At 38.4% G+C, this 18108-nt stretch overlaps 1 protein-coding gene across 3 annotated transcripts in view; it reads left to right on the top strand.

Annotated features, from left to right (window-relative positions):
• Positions 1-3846, top strand: part of asic2 (acid-sensing (proton-gated) ion channel 2) — a 337380-nt gene extending 333534 nt beyond the window's left edge. For all 3 annotated transcript variants that reach the window (XM_072369095.1, XM_072369096.1, XM_072369094.1), the window contains 3 exons: positions 1802-1881; positions 2627-2695; positions 2964-3846. In XM_072369095.1, the coding sequence (XP_072225196.1) occupies positions 1802-1881; positions 2627-2695; positions 2964-3065 (251 nt within the window). In that variant the 3' untranslated portion in view covers positions 3066-3846. The remainder of the gene's footprint in view (positions 1-1801; positions 1882-2626; positions 2696-2963) is intronic.
• Positions 3847-18108: the final 14262 nt, after the last annotated feature.

Here is an 18108-nt window from a genome sequence, read left to right as displayed (position 1 = left end):
ACTAATGAGCAGAAGAAGACGTGACGTCACACGCAGCACGCTGCATTTACGGAAGTAAATACGGATACTACACATGTGAGGATCAACTCTGAAGTTGCTGTGCAATCGGAGCTGACAAAATAATGAGGATTTTCATGAAATCATGCCTGTTTTGTCCATTGTTGACTGTTGATCTTGCCATGTCCTGCCTCCTCCGGCGCAGAATTGGGACATCTGTCTGACTTAAATGATGTAAAAGTCAGATTAAATGCGAAATGATAGTTTTGAAAAACTTCAGCTGGGTGTCCGATTTAGGACCACATGTGAAAGTGGCCTTGGTCTGATTTGTAAAAAAATTGGATTTGTGCTGTTCAGACTGTCAGAAAAAACCCAAAAAAAAAACAGATATGAGTTACAAATGAGCAAAAGAAGATTAGATGTTGGCCGCTTTTGCCTGCAACGTGAACATAGCCATCGAGTGTTTCCTCTGACACATTTTCTCCCAACTAACTAACTAACTAACTAACTAACTGACTGAATCATGACCCGAGTAACAAGCTAACTGAACAGGCCTGTGGCAATCAAACTTCCTTATATCAAATCTGGTGAACGATCTGATTCTGCAGTCGTCACAATGACTGAGATTTCAATTTAGTTTATTTGAATATTCACACACTATTTGGAAAATAACAATAGGCGTTGCTCGGCAGCCAAGATGCAAAACGGCCGCTTCTTCCCTACAAATGTATGGAAGTGAATTTTTTTTTACATCTTGGTTGCCCAGCAACGCCCATTGTTATAATAGTGTTTTAATACTGTAAAGTGTTTTGAGCTGTTTTTCTAACCGCTCATATAATGTACAGTATACGGCTATTTAAATGCAGTTTATTTATCATTTCTGCATTAGGAGTACTGGAGGTCAATATGAATTCTCTTTTATTCCAGAATTCCTTAAAAATGCATAAGATTATATATAACACACTTTAAGGAGAAGTCATCGATGTGGGAGAGGTTTTAATTCAGAGTTACGTGCATTTTAATAGGCGAAAGAGGTGAAAATCCCCTCATGTTGGTTCTAATGTTAAAGAAGTAATAATATACTCTTTGAGTTTCAGACAGAAGGTGACAACAGGTGCTGCAGTAATGTACAATATGAGAAACATAATGGGTTTTTTGTACATTAAAGCATGTAAACCTTATCTATCAAAAGTGCCATGATAGGTCTGTTCATTTGCATAACAAGAGCTGATTTAAGAGGTGAGACATGAAGTGTTCACCTGTTTTTAGCTTATTCAAATCACTGACCTCTGACTCTGAAGTAAGCGCTGATGAGATCCTCTTAGAGTTAGGTGCTAAAGTTGCCAAACTAAAACAGCTAAATTTGTTAAGTGATCTTTAGACTAGGCAATAAAGCTTGAAACAGGCCAACAGAGACCCAATAAAACAAAGAGTTTTGGCTCATGCTCGGCTATGCTCCCACATTCACAGACCGCTGCTGGTGTCGGTTCATCCTGTGAAATCCTTTTTTCACCTTTCTGTGACAACTTTCAGGAGTAATAAATCAACTGCAGTGTGATGTTTTGCCAACTTCAAACTGTAGCTGTATTTCTGTAGGACTGCCTGGGTCACATTTATTCATTTCACCTAAAGCAGCAGGCCTCTTGCAGCTTTTATCACCAGGCTGTTTCAGTCTGTCATCTCAGGGCCGTATGCTGCAAGCAGATCGGAAGCAAACCTTTTGGTTTTTTTTTCCAGGAACAAAAAACTCGTTGCTTCCCTCTTTGCCTTATCTCTTTCTGACTATAATTATGTCTTTTTACAGGCGATATTGGAGGTCAGATGGGTTTATTCATCGGAGCCAGCATCCTCACTATCTTAGAGCTGTTTGACTATGCTTATGAGGTCAGTCTCAAGTGGCAGTTTTCACACCTCATCACCACTTGGCAGATTCTCCCAAACTGCATTTTCATTTAGCTTTATTTCAATGTGCATTTTAGATACGCCTACAAGCCTATGAATACCTGCCCGATGGTAAAAGATAGAAACGTGCATTTATTTTGCAGTTTGGATGAAACATTTGAATGAAAACCCAGCTGCAGTATTTGTGGTAATAAACCACAGTGACTTTTCTTTTGTTTGTTTCTTCTGTGAAAAAAAAAAAGCAGGGACCATAACAATAGTCACAATATCTCTGCAAAACCGTGTGAGAGATACCTCAGAGCTGCCTGAAACGAAGGGCTGTGTGATTGTACTTTTCCATTACCGTCTCTTCAATGTATGCTGTTTTTAAGAGCATCTTGTGCTGCTTTCAGCTCCACATGCTTCTGATAAGCACATAATAGGCTTTGCCTCCCTTTGGGTTTCAAAAATGCGAAGAAAAAAACCCAATTTTCATTATATTTTTTTAATAACTGTGATGGAGTAATCGGGATATGAAACCTTCACATTGTCTACCTAAGATGCTACCGTTAGGAGCTTTTGTTCTGAAAAGATTGTAATGGGTTTCATTTGCTCTAATCGCCACATAATTATCTTAATTATCTTAACTTTGCTGCCAAATGTCTTTTTACTGTTGATAATCACAAGAAAAAACACATGGAGTTCTTCTTTTACAAGATGATTGAAGGCTTTCTGACTTGATCTGCAGGTGGTGAAAGACCGATTAATGGACTTACTGAGCAGAGAGGAGGAGGAAGAGAGTCATGGAGAAGATGTGGTGAGAGCTTTCTTCGGCTCTTTCTTCTTTATTGAAAGCATAATTTATTTCTATCCAATCGTGCATATCGGGTGCGCATCCAGTTCCTGTACAAGTGTGTAGAAAGAATTCCCAAGAAATCTGTATCTGAGAGATTTTGGCTGTATCTGTATCAGTGATCAAACTTAAATTTTTTAATGCATCTTAAAGATTACAAGAGCTTCTACTTGTACATTTGCTCTTGCTTTGCACTTTGTAGCTTAAAACCTTTGGGTTTTTTTCTTCCCAGAGTTCTTGTGACCCGGTGGCAAACCACACTGAGTCCATCAGCCACACTGTGACAGTCCCCCTGCAGACAACACTGGGCACCCTGGAGGAGATCGCCTGCTGAAGCCCTCCCCATCCCGACCAGAGCCACACATCCAGCAGCTGCCTGCACCAGGCTGCGCGACACATCCTTTGTTACGGCATCCTGCCAGACCTTAACAGGGGAGGGAAGGAGACAAGGACAAGCGCAGGGGTTGGTCTGAGGACAGTGCTGCGCTCTGTCACACCCCTCTGACTGAGGCACTAATGGGGATTAAGGAGCTGTCAGCTGAACTTATCAGGACTCTCTGTCACCCTGCACTGTACTCTGGTGGGAGGGCAGCCTCTGCTGTGCCAGACCTTCAGTGGGGTCTCCACATATACGCACACAAAAAAAAAGACACGGTGGGGCAACTGCCTGTTAAGGAGATTCATCCCTATGCAGTGCATCTATGTAATAAACACATTCATATGTCACTCACTGCCAAATTAACTGTACAAAATTGGTCTCAAACTGCATGTGTCGATCTATCTTGCTCTCTTTGCCGATGCATACGCTGGACCACAGTGTTGCTTTACTGTACATGTGTGCCATTTGTCTCTATCTGCAGGACAGACCTGCAGCAAGGGGCCCAGGTGAGATATCAACCTTCGAATGTACAGATTGAAAGAACTTGTTTATACTGATCAGTCGGTGAAAATATACTCAATAATGAGCAGTTGATCATTTCTTAGTTAACTATCAGGAGTGTAGAAGGGTTCAGTGGCTAATAAGCATTTCTTAGAGGAAACAAACACCTGATTATTTTCCTTATTTAACTAAAAAAAAAAAGAGTGAAATCTGATTTGTTTTTACACTTTTACCACCAGCCATTTTAAGGTTAATCACTCAACACAGGCATCTTTAAAGGGATGTCATACCCCAACTGTTAATTTATGATCATTAAGTGCTGGCTTCCAGCTGCTGCTCCCCACCTGATAAGTGAGATGGAGTCTGAATCTATTTATCTGCCAAACAACAAGTTAGGTACACAACTGGGGTTTTGTTAATCCATTATTTCATTAAGAGAATGTCAGGTTATTTCGATGGTTTTTACCATTTATTCAATTCTCCATTCAAAAGAAATCACTCAGCTTGACAATTCTAAATCATTTTAATGATTATATGATGACAGCAAAAGCATCATAAACAGAGAGGATATACATATTTTTTCAGACACTGGGTCTGCTGTGTTGTGCTGTAAATAACTGTGTTTATTTCTCTCATAAAACGGGTACCACGCAGACATACCTGAGGCAGATATAATTCTAAAGAGCTTTGGTGAAACATCAACCCTTAACGCCAGAGTTTTTTTAAATGATGATCCTCAATCTGCAGTTCTAGGTATGTCATTTAACAACCTGTAGCATTTTGAATTGGTTGAATGTCTTGCTAAAAGTGAAGGAGCACACTCTGCGGTGAGCACCAGACGTCCTCTTCAGGACTGAAACTTCAGTTGTGTCCTCAGTGGCACAGCTGTTACATAAACAGTATATGGCTTTACACCAAAAGCTTCTGTGAGACTATGTAGAAGATTTAGTGTATCTGAGTTTTCTATTTCTAGTCCGTGATCATCCCAGCATGATCTCTGTCATCATGGTAATATACATTACATGTAGGAATGAATTCAAGTGGTTTATGAGACTGTTTGAATTATGATTTCCCATCTGTGACTCAACTTGCTGTCTCTGTGTACTCTCTCATGTTGTGGCTTCTGATGAACACGGTTCTCTGCCGACATGCGAGGACGTGAGACGAATGTGTCTCGCTGACCTTGGTGGCAACGAGACTGGCTGTTTCCTCCTTCTACTTTGGCTTCAGTTGTTTCCTGCAGGACAGCGTTTGCTCATTTTGTGATGCAGCATACAGTGTGTGTTTTTAATGTGAAATGATTAAATGAAAAAGTTGTTTTGCAGTGGTTGGTGTGCTGTGGTGATGAGCTCAAATCACTCTCTTCAACAGCAATGACATTACATGACCGTATAAAAAGGGACACAAATCAATGTAACAGGACAGAGTGCTGTTCGTGATGCTTGCATGTCTCCTCACCTCCAACAAGTGAAAATTTGGAAGAGATGCGAGGTAGAGATGCAAGAATGGCTGAAACTATCAAATGTGAAATCTCTGGTTCATTTGCATCAGTCTAAAAATATGTCAGAATGTGTTCTATATATGAAGATGAAGGATTCAAACACATCCTAACCTGATAAAAGACTTCCACATCGGACATATCTGTATTTCATTGCTCTGAATTTTCCCCAGAAGCCTCATTAAGGATGTTGGAGGGTTAACACTTTCTGCGTTTCAGGAGTACTCAACTTGGTTAGCATAATAAAGGTACTCTCATTCTGCAGCCGTGATGCGCAAAATGTCAATTTCTTGATGCTAAAACCTTACTCGTACAGTGCTAATATGCATAAGTTTAACACGTTTCAAAGCGACTTGTGAGCAGCGACATTAAACGGAGACTGAAATCAGAGTTGAGAAAGAAAAAAACTACAGAAAAGCTTAGTTTTTAAATGAGCGTTTAACAGGCTTGTCTCTTTATCGTACCATCACATATGCAGCCAATAGAAATGGTTACTATACTGAGCTCATGCTCCACCCGAAGACGCCTGACAAGCCCAGCAGGGACAAAGTGGAGCAAATGGCGGTGTAACATTTCCACCACAGTCAAGATTGTTAAGATTTATACCCAATCAGATGAGATTTAAGAGACTTGCATGTTCTTACAGATCATTCTCAGAGCAACAAGACTAACATGTGTCATGACATGTAATAAGGAGACAACAAGCAGACGAGAACTGGGCGAGATTTGGAACAGCTGTTTGATTGAGTGACACCTTCAAGTCCAGAGCAGGATGTCATTCTTTGAGAATATATCACATAAAATTAAACCCAAAGCATTAGACATTAAGAGTCATCCCATCCACAGGAGGTGCAATTCATATGATGTTTAATGAGACCTGTTAATCAGTTCTTCATATATTGCCAAGTAAACAAGGAATAGATTTAACAGTTTGTGGAAACAGAGTTTGTTCAATTTTAACCAGCTTTGAAAAACAGTATTTGTTTCTCCACTTTTATTCTTCAACACAGCCTGAACCCTCTGAGACAAGCTTTCTGTCATTTCTTTAAGTTCTCCAGGCTTCTTGAAGGACATCCCAAAGCTCTTCTTTGGATGTCGGCTGCCTTTTGTTCTGTTCTCTGTCAGATGATCCCACACTGCTTCAATAATGTTGAGGTCCGGGCTCTGGGGAGGATTCATCCCTCCATAAGACCTGTTGCCACTGATTTTCAGTCCACTTCTTGTGTCATTTGGCATAGCTCAGCCTTTTCTCCCTGTTTCCCTTCCTTAAGAATGGCTTCTTGACAGCCACCGTTTCAGTGCAACAGGTTTTATTCATACGTAGTTTTCATGGTTGGCAACAAATAGTATTTGATAACAATGGGCGACCAAGAGAAATCAAACATGAAATATTGTTGACTTTGTTTGTGTCCTCCGGCTCTGACCATGACATCACCCAGGAGAAGGCAGCATGGAAAAGCTATTTTCATTGTGCGATTGACCTATATAAAAAATGATGTCTTACCACAGTTTATTAGGTATACGGGACCCAGTGTGGCTTGCAATAATAATAAGTTAGCTGAAATCTCAGTTTTTAGACGTTTTGTTGTTGTAGTCTATAATTTGATCGAGTGATTGTGTGTTTCAGTTCTAAACAGCAGATGTGTTATTTCTAGCAGAGTGAGGACTGTCTGGATTGAGCCTTGAGGACATTCTCAACTTTTAAAAGTGAAAGTTGGAAAGAATTGGAGCGCCACGCAACTCCAGCATGAATAGAAGAGTACCCAACCATGCTTGATCAATCGTGCACTATCTTGGCAGGGTGCAATTTCCTTCCTGACATCTGTACTACATGCTCCTAAAATCGACTGATGTGTTCCTTTATTCAGCTGTAGACGATTACTGTAACTTGGACAACGGTGGAGTCACACCACAGTGGCAAAAAAATCAATTTAAAACCTCCTTTAGATCAGTGGCCAGCTTTAATAGGCTGAACCTGCTTTTTAAAGAAAGCTGCAGTGTTAGCACAGAGCTCTGGACCTCACTGAGAGCATAAATCCGTCCGTTTCTCATTTGTATCATTAATTCCCTTTGATAGTTCTTTCCCCTTTAATTGTAAGTGGAAGAATGCTTTAAAGGGAAGAGATGACATTCAGCTTCACCGCCAGAAGCTGAAGGGAAGAATTATCCTCACAAGGGACTTCTATAATAGTTTAAATTCAGTTCATAGCATCACCTACGTTTATGTATTTGGCTTCTTTTTTTTTTTAAATGACTGTGTTGTTTAAATAAAACAAGATTTATTGTACTTATTGCTGGACATTCTTATCTGGGAGCTGTTGCAGGCTGGGGTTCAGCTTCACTTCGCTCTCAGTTCTTTTAGCAGATATTTAGGTCGTTGGTAACTGCCTGCAGGTCAGCTGTAGAGCCTCAGAAACTCATTGAAAATACACAGATTTTCTTAGTAGAATGAGAAGTCAACCATAGTACCATAGAGACCATAGAAAAGTGGCAGAATCTCCTGACAAGCACATCAAAGTTTGTGGTGAAAACCGATATAATGACCGCCCACACTTTCTCAATTATAGGATCAAAATAGTCGTAAGCTCATCTTATTGTTGGTTCTTTGCTGGATAATTTTCTTGATAATATATCAATTAAAATGAAAGGAGACTTGTAAACTTGTAGATTAAGAAATTAATCTAAAAATAAGAATAGAAGCACACACATCATCTGGCAAAACTCTGCCCCTTGTGGTGATACATTCTTAATACAAGAGTTACAAAATCCAGCTTTAAACAGCAAAAATGGCCAAATTTTCATGATAATATGAACACGTTTCATATTATCAAAGAATAAATTGAGTAGCAGTGCAATGATGGGGATTTACTTGATAGGTTTTCTCTTAAATAGGGATGCTGTTCAGCTCTCATTGTAACACAAACACTTAAATAAGCTAAATACTGATCTTAAGCAGTCTAATTAAGTCTAGATATTGCAAAGGAAGCCTACAGAGACCTTTTGGCTTGTGTCTAATTTAGAGTTGTTCAAACTTTGCCACTTTTGAAACAAGTCAATTGATCTTACTGAAAGCTCTAAACAATCCATAAAAACAAGACAAGCTTCAGTTTGAATCTGAATAATAGATTATTGCACTTGGGTAGAACTGCAGACTTGTCAGTGTACTTTCAATCTTTGTGTGTCAAAGCAGCCTCAAATAAATATGGATTTATAAATCAGTGAAAGACTGATTTCCAGCTATATCAGCAGCTTTGCATCCAGCTCTGTCGTTCAGCTCCAACCAACACAGACTGATGGTAGTATTACGAAGTGGAGAGCCAATCAGGAAACATATCTTGGTTTCACTGGGTCTTATGGAGGAATACAGTGCATGAGAGGTCCTCCCACCTGAACGACTCTACTGCAGTTTAGTTCATGTATGTATCTCGGCATCATAGTGGAGCAGCCCCTGTTTTTCTTGTAGTTTTTTGGGTTAAGTTGGATGTCTTAAATGACTGTTTTCATATTTTAGCCACTGCCACTAAAACAGTTTACAATATAAAAAGACACAGCTCAGCTGCTGCAAATGAGAACCCCTTAACCTACGACAGCAATTTGCAAGGTATTCAAAAGTTTTCCATAAGTTCTCTAACACTTACATTGAAATTGTGTTGGGGACATTATGAATCTAATTAAAGCAAACAGTAAGCCTTCACAGGCTCTTGTAACCATAGAAGTATTGTTTTAAGGTTGTTTGAGATTCAGATGCATGAAAGAACACTTAAGCCATTTAATAGTTTTAGTTGTCTTACAGACTGCTTGGTAAATGATGCCATTGTTTATTTCCTGATGTAAGTTTTTAACTAATTGGATATTGTTTCAGTCCAGCGAGGCCACACGTGACTTGTAACTACAAATATGTATGTTTGAATAGTTTGAATAAAGAGGCACTGTGCAACAACCATTAGAATTAGGACATCTACTGCAGAACTGAATGTAGAAAATACAGAATGTCTGTGAGTTGAATTTTTTCTAACAACTTATTTTCACCCTGATCTATGGAGGCCTTCGTGTCACTGTGGCCTCTCAGCAGCATATGTTTCACCTCATGATCTATAATTAATGTTTGCACATTTGATCTTATTAAGACAACACTGAAAACATAATTGCATTTTAAAGTGTGAGCAATCACAACATTCAGAGAGCTGTTGACTTTATCTTGCAGAGTATCATCAGGTTTTGGCACTTGTGGAGTCTGAGACTGCGTGTTTCATTTAAAGCATATTGCTGGCTGTTAACTAGAGCTGAGTCATAATTACCTGCTGACTCTCTTTTCATGTATTTGTAACGTTCTCTTGGGAAATCAGTGACATTCAGAACATTTAATAAGGCTAATAATCCCTTCCTGTAACCACATACACATCTACCAGACTGACTCTCCTCACAAGTCATCAGTCAACATTTCTGAGATGCTCAGGAAAGTGCGTGGAGAGCCCGTGTGCGCGGTGATAATTACTGAATGAAGGCTGCAGCGTCCCACATGCCTCACAAATCGTTATGGCCTCATAAATTAAAGCCCCGTACAAATTAGCTTAAAGAGATTTACAGGAGAACTTTTAAACTCAAGTTTCGAAGTATTGTGTGTTGGATCATGCTCATGTGTTCAATAAGAAGCCGAGAATTACAAAGTTACAAAGCTCTGGTGCATTTAAAGCTCATTGTTACTTATTTCATTCAAAATGTTCGTCTGAAATTTAACACGTGATCAAACTGGCAAATAAATGCATTGTTAAGCATATAACCAAGCGGAATAAAATGTCAATAAGCAATTTAAGTGAAAGTGCCTCACATTAACTCAATCAATAATGATGTAAAGAAGATCTAAAAAGCATCTAAAAACGGGTAAAAAGGTCATTTGTTTGATCCCAGTTCACACATCGAAGTGTCCTTGGCCAAGATGCTGAACCTCGCCTCCAATTTGTTCACTGGTGTGTGAGTGTGATAGAGAAAAAAAAACACTTTGTAGCCTTATACAAGTGTTGTATAAGTGTGTGTGAATGTGGCTGATAATGTAAAAGCGCTTTGAGCTGTCAGCCAGACTAGAAAAGTGCGATATGAATGGAGTCCATTAGTATGGCAAAAGATTAATTTGGAACAATACAGAAAACGTTGCATTCATGCTGATGGAGGCAAATTGTGCTTTTTTTTTTTTAGAATGTGTTGTGTAAAAATTTGACTTAATGTATTTCAGTTTTCTTTTGTGCAACATTGGGTCTTTGGTCATGAGGGCAGAACACGTCAGCCAGCAAACCTGCAAATGGAGAAGATGCACAGGAGTGCAACCCGTAATGTTTTCATGACCCAGCTGGCATTTATTTTACCGTGTTAACTTAAATACGTAAAGTGCTTGAAACAGTTTTGGACATTTTTACCATTGTGCCTGACAGCCTGCAATGCAAATGGATGTGTTTTGTGATTTTGTGCCAATGGGCCAACATGGGGTAGTCTAAATTGGTGAAATTTAATGTGTGACTATGTATTCACTTCCTGAACTGAGCTCTTGGCAGCCAACCTTCAGAAGTCACAAAATTAGCTAATTTAAGTCCATCTGTGTGTAATCTCTGTGTCGCATTATCTTGGTGTGTATGCATCTGTTGTTGAGGGCCCCAGAGTCAGTAACAGCACTAAGCACAGCACAAGTTTCTTCTTCTTCTTCTTTCAGCCTCTCCCTTTATCAGGGGTCACCACAGATCTCGCATCACCAATTTGACATGTTTTACGCCGGATGCCCTTCCTGACGCAACCCTCACCATCTATCCAGGCTTGGGACGGGAACTAGAAATACACCGGCTCGTAGTGGCCGGGTGCTCAAACTCACACCTAGGGGACAATTTCGCCTAACATGCATGGGTTTTTTTTGGACAGTGGGAGGAAGCCGGAGTACGCATACACAGGGAGAACATGCAAAAGCACAGCACAAGTTTAGGTTATATAAAAATAAATATATATATATATTTATATGAAGCCATCCCGAATCAATTATTCAAAAAGATATGAAGAATATGGCACTATGACAAACTTGCCCTTTACAAGGGTCTTAATTAGAGGTAATGCTGAGAAAGCTGCAAAGTTCCACTGCACAGATTAGAGGCTCACTTTAACCCAACACTTGACACGACTTTTGAAAAGAGGGGCTGTGGGTAAAAATACTCAACTTCATGAAATGAAAAAGCATATTTTCAGTTTTCCAGAGGGTGCTTTTGCAAGGCATTATAGATTTGAATACCTAAGGTTTAAGTTTAGGTTTAGGCACTAAACCTTATCACCAGAAACTGAATTTTCCTGGATGCCGGTGATATGTAACTGCAGACCCCTCTATATGTCAGCCTTTTCAGAGAGAGAGTGCAGATTTATTTTGCATCGACAAAAATCTGACAGAAAAAGCACTGCAGGAAATCAAGTGTCCTGACATCAACTCCCTGTAAGAAGCTTGCTTCAGAGATTTGCTTTAACACTTTGGTTCTGCACAAATGCTTGTTGAAGCCGTGTCATCACAGGACTCAGCTGCTAATGATGTTGTTATCCAGGCTTGAAGGCTCACTGTGCGGGCTCTGACTCCAAATCAAAACTTTATCTGGCGTAAATATGGAAAAGTTGTAATTTGAGTAAAATGTTGTTCTGAGCAGCTGCAGAGCATGAGTTTGATGGGATTCCGGTTGGAGAACAATATGAAATGATAGATGATAAATGAACAGTCACAGTTACAACAGCTGAGTGCAGAATAAAACTGAGTCAAGCCTATAGGTTAAGGAGCTGCTGAGTGAAAATTAGCCATCAGGGGAACAAAACTGCTGTAAGTGATGCAGAGCAGTGTTGTTGTTTTTAACCTAACAGTTGCAGGTAAAGCATCATTTTTATCATTATTTCTTACAATAACTCCTCCTCTGTGGCATCCTTATAGAGAACAAACATCACATCAGCTTAGAGAAGTGGCACACGCTTAAAGAGATGATCAGTCCTGAGACCGCCTGTATTGATTTCACATATTAATCTTAATAGTTTTCCTCCCACCATCCAAAAACATGCACGTGAGGTTAATGGTTGCTGATTTCAAACTGACCCGGGGAGTGTGTTTGACCATGTCTCCCATGGTTTACCTTCCATCTCACATGATTAAGCAGGGATACAAAATGTTATTTTTTCAGGTATTTCAGCAGTACGTTGGTTTGTTTTTTCAAGTTATTCAGCGATTTTGACCAAGTTGATCTGCTTTAAGTACAAATTTAGTCTTATAGTTAATCTAATTTTGTCATTTTTGGAAATATCTTAAGCATCTGCCTTAGTATATTTAAGTTATTTCAACAATTTTAGCCAAGATCATTCAGCTGGCATAATTCGGCACTATATGCCACTTTTCAGAGGAAATATATTCTATAGTTTAAATCCATGCTGGAATATGTTGATGTCATCCACATGCATTTATCTTTGCTGTGCCTACATGCACTCAATATAGTTAACCAAAGGGACACTGAGGCTCATCTCAAACATTAAAAGTTTAATTTGAGACTCCACAGAGTGGAACAAACAGAGCTTAAACCCTAAGTGAATCCTAATGTGGTCTAACTGGACCATCCTTAATTTTAGCAGCTCATCTCTACACTTTTGGTGATTGATTGGTTGTGTTACCCTCAGTCTATCCAGCACAGGTTCATCCATCTGCTCTATCAAAGTCAGTCTTGTTTCATCTGCCCATAAAACCTTGGATACATCTGTTTTCAAGTATTTCTTGGTCCAATCTTGATGTTTCAACCTTCAAATCTTGCTTTAATCTTTTGGCCTTCTACACCTCTTATGGCTGTCAGCTTGTACTTCTGGACACTCAAGGTACGTTAACAGCCTTATTTTTGTGTTTTCTCAGATATCCAGTATATGCAGTCTGTTAGAATGTGTAATATAAATAACATAAAGTTGATATAAATAACAATGCAAATGACTATGAATGATTAGAACTAAGTGAACAAAGCTTGCATCTACTGGTGCAACAGTAGAGCTTGAACATATAAGACAAAGTTAAAGAAATGATAATAAAAGGAACCACAGTGGGTGTTTATATGTGGTCATAAAGCAAAGGACTCGAGGGAAACCTTTAGAGAAGAGAAGAACCTCAATAATTGCCATAATGTGTTGTCTGGTTCATCCATCACTGTGAAATGTGTTTGGTAGTGTTGGATTATGAAAAAAATCATTTGGGGAGATAAGTACGTGGCCTCCGTGGGGTACAGTACCTAAGAGGCAGCGCAGATTAGATTAGATTGTCAGATAGCAGAGAAGCAGGCTGCTACTTTGTGGTATTATGACCAGATGCTGAGCTCTGATTGAATAACACGTGGCCTTTATCAGCATCACCCCTGAGAAATATGTATTTAGAGGCTTTTTATTTCATCCCACATCTCACAGCACAAGTCGACAAATGACACGACTCTCTGTGCCTGAGGGCGATTACAGTTAGGATCATCGTTACAATACCAATTTAGATTGGAAATGTCTTTAGCTCCATCACCTGCCGGGAAGATCTGTCCCAGAGTGGGCTGTGTATGCGCTGCTTTTGCCATCTAGTGGTGATAAAGCATCTTATTTAATTCAGCTGTAATAATCTTCTCCGCAGTCATCTGTGTCATCACATTATGAAGAGGCCATTTAAACTATAATATTCATGCAGTGAGAGAATGGGTTTGGTTGTAAAACGGTTATCCAAAAAAGAAATAATTCCTCAGGAGTATTGTTTTATGGCCAAAAGTGTAAGGAGACACAGATATTTAACCATGTTTGACTATCGTATTTCAGCAAATTTCAGATGCATAGCAAATATTTGTGGAAAGAAAACCTTTCTTAACATTTTGTCTGATATATATTCATCCAAAATACATTTTTAACAAAAATAAAATCTCTGGTGCAGATGATGAATTTCTTAAGTGTTGTATTCTGAAGATTTGTTTGCATATCATTCATAGTCTGATTTTTAGATAATTTTATTCCTAATAATGGGAATAATATACAGAAAAACTATATCATATATCATATCATATCTTATATCATATTTAGAGGTACAATAAAAGTAGTTTTCTTAATGTCAGCTCAGGAAATGTCAAAGTGAAATCTCTTATATAACATCATTAACTGTTGGTGTAGTGGGAAAGTATGTGATTAATACGGCCGCCAACCTTGCATTGTTTCAGGGTTTTAAAATGAAGCTACAGCAGATAAAACATTCAAATCAAACTACAATTAAATATTTTCTTACTTAATGGAAAATAAACTTTTCATTCAAATGATTTTAAAAGAAAATGACCTGCATGATGTTTGAGGCAAAAGTTTCAGTGACAGATGTTGAGTTCAGTAATAAAGAAAAAGGAAAATTACCTCATTCACTTCACCCAACATAACATTAGACAAACATTAGATCAGCTGTAATCTGTAAAATGTTTCCTATCACACGACTGGCTGCACGGTATAGTTTAAAAGCAATGAACAGTTCTTTTTGCTATCCAGTATGCAACTTTTGAGGATACTGTATAGCACAATAAATATGATTAAAGCTTAAATGCACAAATAAAAAGGGAAATACTATGAATTTAAGTCCTGATTATTTATGTTGGTGAACACTATTTGAATCAGACCCCACCACTTATAACAGAAACACATTATAGAGCAAGTATGGGAAGAGGTAACAAGTCTAAATGCTCTAATAGGAAAAAGATGGATTTCACATGATAAAGATCATCTGAGTTGTTCTTTTATTTAAAACCTGAACAGTCAGACGGAGCTGGATGCACATGCTTATCATTTGTTACACTATTAGACCTTGTAACCTTGTAATTCATTTGAAAAACTCATTAGAAACTTTAGGATAAAGTCACAACCACTGGTAGCTGCTTTTCTTACAGAAACAGGAAGAGTCACTGAACTGGACTGTCTCTGAGTAATCAACTCATTGGCAGCACCTGTCATCTCCAGCCTCAGACCAAGACGATCAAACACTCAGTTAGCTGAGGCTGCTGTGCAGTGATGACCAAGTGTCCCTGTTTAAATCAAACATCCACTCAGAGAAGACAACAACAGGTGAGATTAGATGTTTGGATCTCCAGCTTCTCTGTCTCCTCTGCAAATATAAAGTGCAGTAAACGTAAGTAAAGCATTATCTTGATGTTCTTTCTTAAAATGGGCTTTCTGTAACTCGCTCTCTGCTCTGAAAGCTGGAAAACTCTCACGCTCCACCTATAAAACCATTTTTCTCTGGTAATTTCCATCTCAACCAGCTGCCTGACTTAAAGAAAAGTTATTTGTAGGTCTTTCTCTGTCGTCTTACAGCTGAAGTGAGAGCAATTTTATAATACCACTGTGCAAACCAGAATTTCAGTGGTTCATTCAGGATCACTGCTGTGCTAAAACAGTTTATACTTCTGCTGAAATTTGTGTTCAGTTATTACTCAGTATATCATCTGCACTATAACCTCCTCCAAAGCCCAAATGAGTTCTAAGACTCGCTTCAGACCACTTTTTTCAGCACTTTGCTATAGTATATCTTTACTTTTTTATGTCTTAGATATTCATAAATTCCCGTTTTTGTTCTCGGTTCATAATGCCAAACAAAAATATATCAAAACAGAAAACAATAAAACCCAGAAAAGAAACAGTTTCATTGAATAGTTTAGATATTCTGTGCGGGACAAGCTCGTTTTGAACAACTAAACCTTTTCGGCTTCTCTTTCAGCCATAGTTTGATACATAAAGGGATGTAAAGTTTTCAGGACTCGCTCTTCTCACTCACAGCTTTTAAGTTTCTGCTCATTAAAGTGTGAAAGGCAACGACTTTTAGTGTCTGTGTGATTAAATAAGGAGCGCCGCAACCGTAAATTTTAAGACTTGAAGGCCAGGGGATGAGGTGGCCGTTGCCACTGCCGTTAAAAAATGTGTCGAGCATTAAAAACTCAGTCAAGTCGTGGCACAGAAGAACATAAATAATGCTAAATTCAAAATGTTGTTAAAGTAAGATTAAATGAGTATTATCAGCTAAATGTTTTCAAAATATCAAAAGTACTCCAGACCACAATAACAACAATAGTGATGCTTTGTTGACATTGTAATGTTGAAGATAATTTATGCATTAACACTGTGACCGTCACAGTTTTATAAATTCTATCATTTTAACAATAATAATTCCACCTCCATGTGTTGTTTTACCTCCACTGTGTTTAATCTACAGCAGTGCATTTTATTTCATATGCTCACAATAATCTTTACTTAATTAGCAAACTTAATCAATAAAATGTAGCGATTCGAGCCAAGTTCAGCGAGTAAAGTGACAGTACTGTTGTAAGTGTAGTTACTTTATTGCCTTCAGATTCAGTGTTTTTGGCGTGTCAACAAGCTGACGCCACCGAACTGACCAAAGATGCTTCATCTCAGCCGTTAGTCGCACTTTTTATTTGAAGTAAAAGCAACACGAACAAAAACGCATCCTGTAATCAGCTCTGTACCCGAAGCAAAGGCGCTGTGTATCTTCTTGGGTTGTGGACGTGAAACATTGTTTTTTACAGTAACAAATGACTTACCTGCAGCTTTTAGTTTTCATGTGATGCTTTGGCAGTATGTGCACATACGGACCTTTGGGCTTGAAACTGGTCAAATCTTTCTGTAAACATTTAGACTCGAATAAGAGTGACTTATAGTGATAAAGCTTATTTTATTCAAACATATTGAGCAACTTCAACATAGTTTGAACTCAGTTTCTCCAGGGAATTATGCTGGAACTTGGTACAAGACTTATTGGTGTTAAAGAGCTGTTCATTACCCAGAATTACTGTAATTCTACAGCTACCTCTCTAGTAGTTTTTATTTTATATGATCTCGTTATTTACCAGTGTTTATCCTAAATACTGTTAGTTCACAGTATATGTTATTTCATTTAGCAGTATTAGTGTATTTTGGATTACAATATGACAGTAGGTTAACATGTTTAATGGTTACAGGTGAGAGATTTTAAATGTAACTTACAACCATATTTAAATGCAGTTAGTGTTGTAAATATACTATTAATGTGCAGCAGTTCATTATTAAATACAAATAGCTCTATACACTTGTACTATAACGATAGAAATTTAACTTTATCTTAGAAGGTGAAGATTTGACTTGAAGTGTTTTTTTTTCTTCTCCTCCTTTAGGTTGAATACTATCGGATTATGAAGAACTGCTTCTATAGAATGAATTATTGTGGTATAGCCTTACATCGGCGGTCCTGGTCCACATCTGTCTCGACTTCTGTGTTTAAATGGTAAGGTTGCACCGAAAGTCACAGTATAAACACACAACGATAAAAGCTAATTCATTTAGTTTGCATCATCTTAGTAATTCCCATGTCCTGGGCTTTTAATGGAGTCTGGAGAGTAAGGGAACATAAGAGCTCCACAACAGAAAGGGTTGTCACAGCAAATAAGAGCGATTTTAGTGTTGGTGCCAAACAGATTTATTTGGTTCATTCACATCAGTTGTTGGACTTCAGTCCCTGCTTTTATTCACAGATGCCATCCTCTCATTTGGCAGGTGTGAGTTGTTGGTAGTTTTCATATTAACCAGCCTCAACATGCTTTCACAGAACACAACTTAATTTTCTCAGCAGAGCAGGTTTGTTAATTAAAATGATTGTTAGCCAATTTAATTGGCTCTGCCAGCCGCAGTCTCAGGAGCAACACGCTGCTCACAGTGTTGATGATGTATCCTCACTGTAGTTACCAAAACCTTTTTTCAATTACAGAGGATGAACCGGTCCAAAAATCAAAATGTTGTTTTATAATTCTACTGTGTGGCATTTAGAACACTTGGCAGAAATTAAGCATATGCATGTAGAAATATTGTTTTTATGTCCTATCTCACCACTAGATGTCAATAAATCCCTGCACATTGGACCTTTTTAGCTAATCTCAGTCTGCTAAAACAGTTCATGATTGAGTCTGAGTGAAATGG

Source organism: Leuresthes tenuis, unplaced genomic scaffold (genome assembly GCF_036924035.1).
Source record: "Leuresthes tenuis unplaced genomic scaffold, fLeuTen1.0.hap1 SCAF_17, whole genome shotgun sequence".
NCBI classification, from domain to species: domain Eukaryota; kingdom Metazoa; phylum Chordata; class Actinopteri; order Atheriniformes; family Atherinopsidae; genus Leuresthes; species Leuresthes tenuis.
This window is presented reverse-complemented; position numbering and strand designations above follow the sequence as displayed.